The 13726-nt window shown below is 41.2% G+C and overlaps 1 protein-coding gene across 1 annotated transcript in view; it reads right to left on the minus strand.

Annotated features, from left to right (window-relative positions):
* Positions 1-727: 727 nt before the first annotated feature.
* The window catches only part of CATSPERE (catsper channel auxiliary subunit epsilon), a gene marked incomplete at its 3' end in the record, with an annotated part of 53917 nt that continues 40918 nt past the window's right edge, over positions 728-13726 (minus strand). The window contains exons 11-14 of the mRNA XM_079763757.1: positions 11235-11321; positions 6978-7135; positions 2302-2355; positions 728-872 (exon numbers count right to left, since the gene is read on the minus strand). Of these exons, the coding sequence (XP_079619883.1) occupies positions 728-872; positions 2302-2355; positions 6978-7135; positions 11235-11321 (444 nt within the window). The remainder of the gene's footprint in view (positions 873-2301; positions 2356-6977; positions 7136-11234; positions 11322-13726) is intronic.

Genomic DNA, 13726 nt, shown 5'->3' on the forward strand with positions numbered 1-13726 from the left:
TCGTGACACCCACCAGCCAATCAGGAGTGAGTATGCAAATTAACCCAACAAAGATGGCAAGTTAATTTGTATACTCAGGCGCCGAGCGGCTGGGAGCGGGATGCTTGCATTGTCGCCATGGCGACAACACAGGCATTACGCACCGTCCCAGCAGCTCCGGGCCTCTGGGCAGCATGGGAAGGCAGAAAGGCGGCTCTGGGCCAGAGCAAAGGCAGTGCCGGCAGCCAGGGGAAGGAAGGCCCATTCTTTGCATGAATTCTTGCATTGGGCCTCTAGTCTATGATAACATACCTTTGGAATGTCAGGGTAACTTGTAACTTCCCTTTTTCCGGACCCCTCAGGGCACAACCAATGTGCCAGGGCAGCTTGATTCCCAGTGGGAGCTGTACAGGAGGCAGCCAACTGATGACTTCCTTTCTCATCGATGTTTCTATCTCTCTAGCCCTCCCCCTTCCTCTCTCTATGGAAATCAATAAAAATATATTTTTTAAAAGATAAATGCAAACACATTAAGAATTAATTTTATAATACGAGATATACATGAAAATATTTGTGTTTTGGATAATTTAGGAACATTTTTCAGATCTTGAATTTGATGATACTATGAACTTTTATTCTTAGTACTTCTTGGTCAAACACATGTTCTCAATATAAATAAAATATATATTTATACTCTGAGTATATTCCTACATATATGTATCCATAGTAAACAAACTTTCATTTTTTCCTAATTATTCTTCTGTTTTCTTTTGTCAGTTGGTTCATAAAGATGTCTGTAGATCCTCATGTAATGGAAGTAGCTAAAAGTTAGAATACTGAAGAACAGTAGCATCAGGAGAAAGAGGAAAGAAAAAACCAGGTAGCCATTTGGACTGAAATTAAAAAAAAAAGTCATTAGAAATGATTGTTCACTTTGGTTAATTTAGTTAGTCAAACAATTTCTGAATTGCTAGCTACTATTCCACTGACAGAGAACAAAGGTGAGTAAGACATCTTGTCCCCCCTCGAACTGTTTACCTTTTAGTGGTTGAGGCTGACCAGGCAGGAAAATAGACAGTATGATCAATAGCATGAGAGGCTGCTGCAAAAAGGCAAAGCCTGTTTCCCAAAGTTACTTAGAAACAACACATGGCTCTTCTCATTTGCAGATTATTCGCACCATTAACCTCCCATCAGTGCAACAAATTGAGGACTCAGTAATATTTAAAGTAGGGCTATAATTAATGACTTGTCTTGCACGTTTGTTTAACATTTTACAAAAAAAAAAAACAACCCAAAATAAACAAAAATAAAATCGGGCCCAGGACAGAGGAGCAAAGTCATTTGTGGTCCCAACTTTCATCTAAATATATAAAAGCTAATATGCAAAATGTCCCCTCGGGAGTTAAACCGACTGGGAGTTCCATCACTCGCTATGATGTGTGATGACCACTTGGGGGTGGCATGGAACAAAGGAAGGCCCTGGCCAGCAGCTGGCAGCCAGGGAAGGGAGGCCCCAGCCAGCAGCTGGCAGCTGGAAGTTGGCAGCCACTAGGGATCCTACCCGTGCACAGATTTCATGCACTGGGCCTCTAGTATTAACATAAGACTTTTTCTTCTGCTCTCCAAAGAAACTGGCATGGAGTCCAGGGAAATGCTTTTACAGCCAGTTACCTGGGTGTATTGAGACAATGGCCATTGGCCTAGGGCTGATTCAGGGTCTGTGTGGGCACAGCCACTGTCCCCTCTCAGTCCCACTGCCAGTGTACCTGCTACCCTCGAGGTGGAGTTGAAAGACATGTTTTATGGGAAGAAGGTAGCTGTAGAGGATGATGGAATAAAAGGGGAACCCAGCCTGGCTGGCGTGGCTCAGTGGTTGAGCATGACCTATGAACCAGGAGGTCATGGTTCAATTCTTGGTCAGGGCACATACCTGAGTTCCAGGCTGGATCCCTAGTGTGGGCATGAAGGAGACAGCTGGTCAATAATTCTCTCTCATCATTGATTTCTCTCTCTCTCTCTCTCTCTCTCTCTCTCTCTCTCTCTCTCTCTCTCTCCCTCCCTCCCTCCCTCTTCCCTCCTCTCTGAAATCAATTAAAAATATATTTATATATATTTTAAAAAGAGGAAACTAGCGGTAGTAACACTTCTCAGGAGTTCCCTCCTGCTGGGTCCCTGGTGCAACAGATACAATGTCTAGGACGGCATATAGGGCAGAAATATTAGGTCCCAGGAAAATGGGTGAGGGGCTTTTCCTTTTTAGCTACCACCTGTGTCTTTTACAACTTCTTTCTTTAAAGCGTGATTAGGCACAATGATTACCTGGGAATCACTCCATAGGTCTCTACTGCAAAGAAAGCTGTTAGGTTACAGAAACTGCAAATTAGAAAAACAATATTAAAGATTAAATTAAGTACAATATATTAAGGCTCCCTCCACATCTCTATGGTAATGATCAAATCATGTATAATCTTAGTATAATCTTGACAAAGGAGATAACAGATACATTTATATAACAGCAGTGATGATTTTTCCATGTGTGTGCTACAGAATTCCTCAAGCTGGGTCACTACAACCTCACCGACCTGCTAATAGTTTTACACCATTTTGATAGTGGTTCCCAAGACAAACGCAATAACGATATTAATAATAATTAACAATAATAAGTATTGACAAAAATAATAAAGTTATTTTTTATCATTAACACTTATTGCAAATAATACTAATTGAGTATTTGCTATGTACCAGGCAATGTACCAAATTTATAGCAACTGTTCCTTTTAGATGAGGAAATGGAGACTCAGATAGGTTAGGGCAGTGGTTGGCAAACTCATTCGTCAACCGAGCCAAATATCAACAGTACGATTGAAATTTCTTTTAAGAGCCAAATTTTTTAAACTTAAACTTCTTCTAACGCCACTTCTTCAAAATAGACTCGCCCAGGCCATGGTATTTTGTGGAAGAGCCACACTCAAGGGGCCAAAGAGCCGTATGTGGCTCTCGAGCCGCAGTTTGCCGACCACGGGGTTAAGCTACTTATAAATGTTTACACAGTTGTTAGTAGTAGAGCTGGGATTTGAATTCAAGGTTCCTGATCAAAGTGCATGTGATGTTTACCTGATGTAGGCTAACTCCTTCAGGAAGCTGAGAATGTTAGGAAGTCAATATATGAAACTGTGTTATTATTTCTAAAGTTACTGAGTCTCTCTTATAATTTAGCATATTGCTCGAAATGAGACAGGATATAGCTAAATAAACATTAATAATATGATTTTACCTACCTTTATGTCGGAGGAAGAAAGGAGAAGGAACTTTTTTATTGAGTGCCCAGCAATGTTAGGGATTTTTAACCCAGGTACTTCATTTAATCCCCAGAATACTATAAAATAGGTATTATTGACTCATTTTACAGACAAAGAAATAACCTCAAAGAGACAAAGCAATTTGCGTAAGACTGCATAGCTACTAGTGCAAAATTAAGACTCAAAGCGCCCTTGCTGGTTTGGCTCAGTGGATGGAGTGTCAGCATTGCAGACTGAAGAGTCCTGGGTTTGACTCCAATCAAGGACACATGCCTGGGTTGTGAGCTTGATCTTCAGTAAGGGTGGGTGGGGGGCATGCAGGAGGCAGCCAATCAGTGATTCTCTCTCATCAATGAAGTTTCTATCTCTCCCTCCCCCTTCCTCTCTGAAATCAATAAAAATATATTAAAAAATAAAAATGAAAATATGTTTAAAAAAAAGACTCGAAGTAGACTTTCTAGCACAATGTCCTCAAGGTCCATCCATGATGTTGAAATGGGAAGATTTTCTTTTTTTATAGCTGAGTAATATTCCATTGTATATATGTACCACATTTTACTTATCCATTCATCCATTGATGGACACTTAGGTGGCTTTCAAGTCTTGGCTATTGCTGCAATAAACATGGAGGTACAGGTATCTTTTTGAAATAGTGTTTTGTGGAACTCTTCGGTTAATAGTGAGCCCAGACTCTATGACATTTTTTATTCTTTCTGCTAAGTCAGAAAATTATTTTAATAGCTACAAAATATTTTTTAACAGAACCAGTGTAAAATAGCCGTTGATTTCTTCATAATTATCAGAATTATTTATACTTGAGGTCTTAGCTAAGTGGGGCTGAAATCAACTAAAGGTCTTGGACTGTTGGCTCAGAAATCATCCTAGGAAGCCCGCCTTGTTGATATATGTCATGCTTAGCTTTTATGAGATGACCTGGTCCTTTTTATTAAAAAAAAAAAAATCTTTTTATTCATTCTTTGGAGGCTTGAATGAATTCGGCAGCGTTCGCCGAAACCGGTTTGGCTCAGTGGATAGAGCGTTGGTCTGCGGACTAAAGGGTCCCAGGTTCGATTCCGGTCAAGGGCATGTACCTTGGTTGCAGGCACATCCCCGGTAGGGGTTGTGCAAGAGGCAGCTGATCGATGTTTCTCTATCATCGATGTTTCTAACTCTCTATCCCTCTCTCTTCCTCTCTGTAAAAAATCAATAAAATATATTAAAAAAAAAAAAAAGAATTTGGCATCGTTCATCAAACACCTTCCAGCTCCTGTCATTTACCACTTCTTCAACATTCAGTTCTGACCGTATCCATTTCAACTTTGTCTGTTCTTTTCTAAGTTGCTTTAATAACATGAAATTGTCCAGATTCTTTTCTCTCTCTTCTCGGAGGTGTTTTAATGCTGATGAAGTCTGAGCTGTACAATCTTTTATGACTTTGTCCCTACTGACATGAGCCTCATCAAACTCATAAAGTTGTTTACAGATTTGGCTGGCATCATTTTTTCCTGCAGAGAGAGCTGTTCTAACCATAGTGTTTAATTCATGTCCTGTCCTGTCATCAGTCGCCCTCATCACCTTAGTCATTCCTGGAACTGGGCGAACTCCTCATGGTTCACATGCCACTGAACACCACCGTATTGGACCTATATCTTTCATTCTTCCTACTAGGAATCTCCTTCCCTCTTGGCTTAGTGATATTGTCATGTCTTTGTGTAACTTATTTATTGGACTTTGCAGAGTGCAATAGAAATTTTATTCTATCTTGTCATTATTCCTTTAAACAAATTATCTGTGGAATTGTTCTTCCCCACCCCTGGATAAAATATTGTGTGTAATAGTTATACCATTCTTTGTGCTCTTCTCAGGCTAATTATTTTAGGAACTTACTTTCATCACAACACTCCCCTTGTAAAGATGCTAAGGAGGCTCTCTAGGACATGGTTTGAAATCGACTTCAACATTATGCCTTACCTTAGTCTACCTCCTTTGTTTTCTACCTTCCTCACTCAAGGTGTTTTCCACCTTCCTTCATGATCCACAAGCCATAGACATTTCATTATTAGCGTGGTTTCTGAAGGGTGTATTCTAGTCCTCTGACAATGTAAATTCTACCAATGTTCCTTATTCTCCATGAAGTTTTCTTCCAATTCTCAAAATAGCATTGATATTTCCCATCTTTGAATTATTATTCTGCTCATTAATAATACAAATTATTATATTTGAAAATATCTCAGTATTGCTCTGATTTAACCTCCCTTGGTTTGTGTGTCTTCCCCACTCCTTCTTCCCCAACCAGTTTAATTATAAGTACCTTGAAGGCTGAGATTGTGCTTATGTTATATTTGCATCTATCATAACCAAGGAACATAGTAATTGTGAATTGATTAATTAATGTTTAACATGAAATATTATCTCCCACCCCCAAAGAATGCTTATTGTGATTGCTACAAAAATTAGAAAGCAAATATGTAAATCATAACAAAAATTGAATATCGAGGCGACACCAAATCAAATTAAATTAACACAGACAACAGCATGGTGATTACCAGAGGAGAAGGGGTGGGGAAGGTAGAAGAGGGTATGGGGGGAAAATGGAAGAAGACTTGATTTGGGATGATGAACACACAATCCTATATAATAAAGATGTAATATGCAAATGGTCGTTATGCCGTGAAGTGTGATGACTGACCGTGTAACTACCGGATCACGTATCAGCAGGAGGGTGGAGCAGTGAGCTACAAGCAGGTGGTGGAGAGCTACAGGAGCGGGCAGGGTAGCAAGCTATGAGGGGCGGGGGGAGAGTGGAGGGAGCTACAGGAAGGCGGGGCAGCAGGCAGAGAGCTACAGGAGGTAGTGAGCTACTGGCTACAAGTGGGCGGGGGAGAGCTACAGGAGGGGGCAGGGCAGCAAGCTATGAGGAGGAAAGGGGGGAGGTGGAAGCTACAGGAGGGCAGGGCAGCGGGCATAGAGCTACTGGAGGGTGGCAGCGAGCCATTGGCGAGCTACTGGAGCATGGATTTGTGTGCAGGGCTACTAGTACAATATATAGATGGTGTATTAGGAATTGTACACCTGAAACCTATATAATTTTATTAACCAATTAGAGGCCTGGTGCATAAAAATTCATGCACTGGAGGGTGGTTTCTCAGCACGGCCTGCCCCCTCTCACAGTCTGGGAGCCCTCAGGGGCAGGAGGCGACCCAGCGATCAGGGAAAGGTGACGCCCCCATCACACCTCTGCTGCTGCCACTGCCTGCAGCGCAAGCCTCAGCTGGCCCTGGTTACCTGAGCCTCGGGTGGCCCTGGGTGGCTGGGCAGCCGCCATCTGAAGCTTGTCTGCACCTCGGGCCAGCCCTGGGCGGCTGGGGGGCTGAGGGGACTGGGGGACTTCGGAGGCAGGCGTGCAGAGCGGCTGGACCCGCCTCGGGGTGGGCCCGGCTGTGCTGCGTGCCTGCCATCCCGGCGAGGCTGAGGGGACTGGGCACCGCCATCTTTGAGGGTGTGACAGTCAATTAGCATATTCCTTCCTTATTGGCTGTGGGCACTGCCATCTTTGTGAGGGCATGACGGTCAATAGCATATTCCCTCTTTATTAGATAGGATGTCACCCCAATCAATTAAATTTAAATTAAAAAATGAAAATTTAATTTTGAGGAATTAATGCTAAAATGATTGTAATAAAACATTTATATTCACCTATAGTTTGGATCCAGGATCTTCACTCGAAACACATACATCCCAGTACGGTGCATAGGCCAAACCAAATGGTTACGGTTAGACTTGTTGATAATCTCGTATGGTTGACTCAAGTCTCCGGGTTTCCCAATAGCATAAGAAAAACAGTGCTTATAGTTCTGAACAGGAAACAAAGACAAAAACCCACTTGGTCAAGCCATCTAGCCTCTGAGAAAACAAATCTTCCCTAGCCTCGTGAAGTACGCCTCCTTTCTGGCCGAGGACTTCCCGGAATAGTGTGTCAGCCACGTCTAGAAACGTGAATCCTGTCTTGAGCTGTGTGTGTGTAGCCAACAATTCAGTACCCACGTTCTCCCTTTCCTTCTCAAGCTCTAACGTTAACTTGGAAGAACCTGTGAAAATGTCACTCTTCCTTTTGAGTCCTTCAGTTTTTCTTCTGAGAATTTACATCTTTAGAGTTACCTCCCAGATCTTTTATGCAGGCTATTCATCCCTGCAGGGTCAGGACTATGTAGCAATCAGCGCGGCTCCAGGAGCTAGAATGCTATTTCATTCCAAATACATGTTTCAGGGAGAGAGCGCCGCTGGTGGCCATGTTCAGTTAATACACCCTCAGGAAGGGTAGCTTTGCTCACCCAGACATAGCTAGTCTTTGCAGGTACCTGCGTTCTATTACATTCAGACTCCAGACTGCATGCCCCCTTCTGGTGGAGAGCTTTGTGTCTCCATACAGTAGGAGTGAGTATTTAGGGCCTGGTGCGGGCACTCCAAACCCTCCTTGAATGTAAGCCACTATTTCACTGCTTCTAAAACGTGGTGCCCAGATCAGCAGTAGCAGCATCACCTGTGAACTTGTTAGAACTGCAGATTTTGGGGCCCCTCTCCAGATCTGTTGAACCAGCAACGTTGGAGGTAGGGTCCAGAGACCTGTTCTAGCAAGTCCCCTAGTCAGTGGTCAGCAAACTCATTAGTCAACAGAGCCAAATATCAACAGTACAACGATTGAAATTTCTTTTCAGAGCCAAATTTTTTAAACTTAGATTTCTTCTAACGCCACTTCTTCAAAATAGACTCTTCCAGGCTGTGGTATTTTGTGGAAGAGCCACACTCAAGGGGCCAAAGAGCCGCATATGGCTCGCGAGCCGCAGTTTGCAGACCACTGCCCTAGGTGATTCTGATATGCATTAACATCTGAGAACCACTACACTGTAGCATACTGACTGGGCACACTCCAGGACTGTTAATTAACAGGTGGCACATTGCTTCAAGTAATGTGTTATTTTGGCAAAATCTTAGAACCTTTGGGTGCCCTTTGTGAGATTTTGGCAAATAGAGTGTCACACCTATCCTCAACCCCAGACCCTTCAACAAAAGTCATAGGGCAAGTTTTCTTTTTAACTGACTCCATGACTAGTTTAATTCCTTATCCTTTCTTAATAGTGGAATTAATACTCTATAAAAAGGTAGATGACTATACTCCATTAATTAGTTCCACAGATATTTATTGAGCACTCATAATGGGTAGATGGTGGGGATACAGCAGTGAACAAAACACACACAATTTTGTTCGCTTATGCAGCTTATATTCCAGTTGGGGAGCCAGACAATAAATTGGATAAATAGGCAGACTACATACCCAATGTGTCAGTGAGTGACAAATGCTAATGACATTAAAGAAAATTGGGAAGAGAGATATGGACTGTCATGGGGTGATGGTTAACTTTTTTAGAGAGTGGCCAGGGAAGTCTTCATTGACTAGTTGATTTCTTTTAAAATGTATTTTTTATTGATTTCAGAGAGGAAGGGAGAGGGAGAGAGAGATGAAAACATCAATGATGAGCCCAAACTGGTTTGGCTCAGTGGATAGAGCGTCGGCCTGAGGACTGAAAGGTCCTGGGTTTGATTTCGGTCAAGGACACATGCCGGGGTTGTGGGCTCTATCCCCAGTGATTCTCTCTCATCATTGATGTTTCTATCTCTCTCTGTCTTTCCCTCTCCCTTCCTCTCTAAAATCAATAAACATGTATTAAAACAACTACAACAACAAAACCAAAACATCAGTGATGAGAGAGAATCATTGATCGGCTGCCTCCTGCACACCCCACACTGGGGATGGAGCCCGCAACCTGGACCCGTGCCCTGACAGAATCAAACCGTGGCCTCCTGGCTCATAGATCAATGTTCAACCACTGAAACACACTAGCTGGGCTTGACTAGTTGATTTTTTTTTTAATTAGTTTCTTTTTAAGTAAAGACCTGGAGGAGGAAGCTGGCTAGTCATAGGGGCGGGGCATAGCAAATAATAAAGGCTTTGCTGTAACAGAGATGGGAACATTGAATGGTTTTGAGCAGAAGAGTGACATGTTCTCATTTATGTTTTGGAAGGAACTCTAGCTGCTGTGTTGTGACTAGATTCCTGGTGGGCAAGACTGAAGCAGGGAGACCTACTAGTAGGGATGTTGCTGTTCTAACCCAGATGGCTGGTGATGGAGGAGCAGGGTGGTGGCAATTGGGGGTGAGGAGGGTGGTAAGGAATGACCGAATTCAGAATAGACTTTGAAGGAAGAGCCAACAGATTTCCCGAAAGACCAAATGTGGGCGTGCGATGCTGCTCAGAGGCTTCTTTCCTGCTCAAGCTGGAGGATGGAATTCCCACTCACCGAGGCGGGAAGGACGTTGGGGTATGTGTGCGGGGTGGACAGTAGAAGCTCAGTTTGGGACATGTTAAGCTTGAGATGTTAATGGAAGCACCATAAATTTTCTTTAACATGTGGTTGTTTGTCTCATCTTAGTAAAAAAATAAGACCCTCTCTCCACCTCTTGCTCTCTAGCTACTACACTATGTCATTCTCCCCTTTACCGCAAAACTCTTCAGCAGAGATGGCCATTCTTGCTGCTTTGAATTCGTTTTTGCCCTGTTAATTAAACCCACTTCGGTAAGTTTTTGCCTCTCACACTGCCACCTAAATGGATCCTTCATGGTTACTAGTTAGCTCCATGCTGCTAAAGTAAATGGCCAGTTTTCAATGCTCATCATAGTTGACCTGTCTTAGTGTGGAATTGACACAGTTGATCCCTCCCTCCCACGAGACTTGCTTTACATGATGTCTGTCTGGAACACCACATTTACCTGGCTTTCTTCCTGCTTCTTGGATTATTCCTCTTTCATCTCCTTTGCCCCTTCTCATTTCCCCAATCTCTAAACAGTTGAATGACCCAGCGTTTAGTTCTCCTCTTTTTGTCTCTATATCAGGGTTTCCTAAACTTATTGTGTGTGTGTGTATAAGTTTTTTATGTGGGTCCTTTTGTCAGTTTGATAAAACCTATGGATTACCAAGGATACCCCCCCCCCCCCGCCGCCCTCTCCCTCATAGCAGACGTCCAGCCCCGCTGGCTGCTCCTCGCATGCATGCATGCTGCCCAGAGGCCCAGAGCAGCTGGGGGGCGGGGCTGCTGCCATCTTTGTCAGGTTAATTTGCATACTCACTCCTGATTGGCTGGTGGGTGTTGCGAAGTGACAATTTGCGTATTTCTCTTTTATTAGTGTACATGATGTATAACAGAATATTGTAAAAATTAAGTTGTGACATTTTTAAAAAAATGTTTCTTACATACCGTTATATTGACTAGGCTGCAGAAATATTCATTGTGGGTTGCATGCGACCCGTGGGCCCCGAGTTTGACATGCTTGTTCTAGAGTTATGTTGCTGGAAAGTTAGGGAGTAGTGGATGGAGAGTGGAACGTTTGGAATACAGAGGACAATACACATCATTTGTATATATCTTTGTCTTGACATGCATAGATTCTGATGCAGAAGCAAAGTAACATTCTGATTTTAGGGTGAACATTTTATAGGCTGAGGTACCTTCTCTGTCACTTTTTATTCATGAGATATGATTTGATTCTCCAAATAACATACATTAATTTACATTTAAGAAAATTCAATTGCAAAAAATTAAAAACGGTCTAGGGTTGGTAATTGGCATTAAGAAATGTTCTTCTGCCTGGACAGTGTAGCTCAGTGTTTGAGGGTTGAACTATGAACCAGGAGGTCAAGGTTCAATTCCCAGGCAGGGCACATGCCTGGAGGGCTCGATCCCCAATGTGGGGCATGCAGGAGGCAGCCCATCAATGATTCTCTCTCATCATTGATGTTTCTCTCTCTCTTTCCCTCTCCCTTCCTCTCTCTGAAAGTAATAAAATGATATAATATAAATAAATAAGTAAAGCAGTTTGCAAGGTAAAATTTTTCTTACCTCAGGTCCCCAAACTTCTTCTAATGGGAGGTCCTTGTTAAGCGTGGTCATTGACTTCCACGTCTGGGCCTCATTTAAACAACCACTCTGTCAAGATATATATATATATAGTATATCAATTTATTCATAAGTACTTCATATATTTTAATGCCATTGAAAAGTATATTTAAAAAATGTTTTAATTATTTAAATGTTTGCTGATATACAGAGAAACAATAGACTTCTGTATATTGACCTTGTATGGAGAGAACTTCTTAAATTAATTTAATTTGAACTGTTTCACATGAACAGTTATGTTACCTTTGAATATGACAGTTTCAGTTTTTCCTTTCCAATCTTTTTACTTTTTACATAGTTTTATTGTTTATAGTTTGCCCCTTTACAAAGATCAGGAACAATATTGTACTGAAGTAGTAGTAATTGGCACTCTTATTTCATTCCTGATTTCAGGTTTTCAAATTTTCACCTTAAGTATGATGTTTTCTATAGAGTTTTTAAAATCTATATTTTATTAGATTAAGGAAGTTAACATCTATTTATAATTTTCTAAGATTTATTTTAAAAATAATGTTAGCCCTAGCCAGTTTGGCTCAGTGGATAGAGGATCGGCCTGCGGACTGAAGGGTCCCAGGTTCAATTCCCGGTCAGGGCAGATGACCAGGTTGCCAGCTTGATCCCAGTGTGGGGCGTGCAGGAGGCAGCTGATTGATAATTCTCTCTCATCATTAATGTTCCTATCTCTCTCCCCTTCTCCCTTCCTCTCTGAAAAGCAATAAATAAATAAATAAATGAATAAATAAATAAATAAAAAGAATGTTATATATGGATGATAATTTTAAATCAAATAACATTTCATCAACTATTATAATAATCTTATACCTTTTCTTTATTCTGATAATATAGTGGATTACTTTGATTTTCAACTCTTCTATGTGAAATGAACAAAACTTGGTTTGTTTATTGATTTTTTTTTTTTTTTAAGAGAGAGAGAGTGAAACATCAATCAGCTGCTTCCTGCACAACCCCTACTGGGGATCAAGTCCGAAACCTAGGAATGTGCCCTGCCCTGGAATTGAACTGGCAACCTTTTGGTGCATGGGATGATGCCCAACCAATTGAGCCACACCAGCCAGGGCAGGATATAATATTTTTATTATATTGATGAGTTTTGTTACTAGTTTGTTTTGGTATTTTATATCAATGGTCATGAGTGAGATTGTCTCATAATTCTGTTTTGTTTTAAGGTTCTCTTGGATTCACAAAGTAAGTTGGATTAGAGATTTCTATTTTTTTTCTTGGAATACAAGAAGCTTTGGCATTTGTTTATTTTATCCATTTGTCCACTGGCAAATTGGTTGAGATAAATTTATTTATAACAACCTCTATTATTTGGGTTGTAAAGTGGTGATATTCTAATTCTGCCTTTTTTCATGTGTGAACTGTAATAATCTTATAAGAGATGCTTCCTCTCATCTATTCTTTGGTGAACCACTGGTACCGTTTATTTGAGGAAGGTAGGATGAATATTTGTTTCTCTCTCTGTATTTGCCAGTTTTCAAAATAAGGAATTGGTTTGCTAACAATCTCCAAAGGTGAACTTAAAAAAACCATTATGAGCTCATAGATTTAACATATTTAATGGTGTTGACCCATTCCAATAACAATCCTAATAAAGCTCAACTTGTCCCATCTTTGGCCTATAGGAACCTCTTCATGTTGACTTCTAGTTACTAGCAGGCTTGGATACTTCCTTGCTATTGGGTATGCTGAACTATTGCAAGTTCATCTTGTACATTTCCTCCCTCCGGTTGGAATCAGTCATTCATCTAAGAATCTCCAAGTACTTCTAGTGGGAAATGCTATTTCAAGACAACAATCTGGATACTGAGGATACTTACTGCTACTGATTAGTTATGTTTCCAGGGATCTTAAAAGACAGAGTAGAAAAAATTTATCTATTTCTCTCTATAAAAATATGATATTCATATATTTATATCCAGGTCAATATCTAATACCACGTGAGTTTATATTGAGTCTTATACAAATTCAGGATTTTTGTCTAACTTCTTCCAGCCTACATATGCACCCCTTGCTTAAATTATATAGGAAAAGAAAGGAAGAAAAATGGGAGGGGTAGAGAGGGAGAAAGCATAGGGTTCAGTATAATGGGTACCTAGATTGTGTGAGAAAAAGCAAGAGTCAGGGAAGTAGTGGGAGTAACAATGAGAGAACTGGGGGGTTGCGATCAGAGACTGAAATGTGTGAGTTTAAATATAATTTCGGTAGGGGCAGTGATATTATTAGTTGAGATCATTTCTGCTCTGCTGCAATAATAACCCCCAACTCTCAGATTTACATGTTAAAAGTTTAATTCTTGACCACACAGTCGTCCCTGGTTAGATTGTTTTTTTTTGGATCACAAAGAAGTAAATCAGGAACTCAGGACTTTTCTGTCTGGTGGCTCCTTGAAGTCCCCCTCACTAGATCCATTC

This window comes from Cnephaeus nilssonii (genome assembly GCF_951640355.1).
Source record: "Cnephaeus nilssonii genome assembly, chromosome: 23".
NCBI lineage: Eukaryota > Metazoa > Chordata > Mammalia > Chiroptera > Vespertilionidae > Cnephaeus > Cnephaeus nilssonii.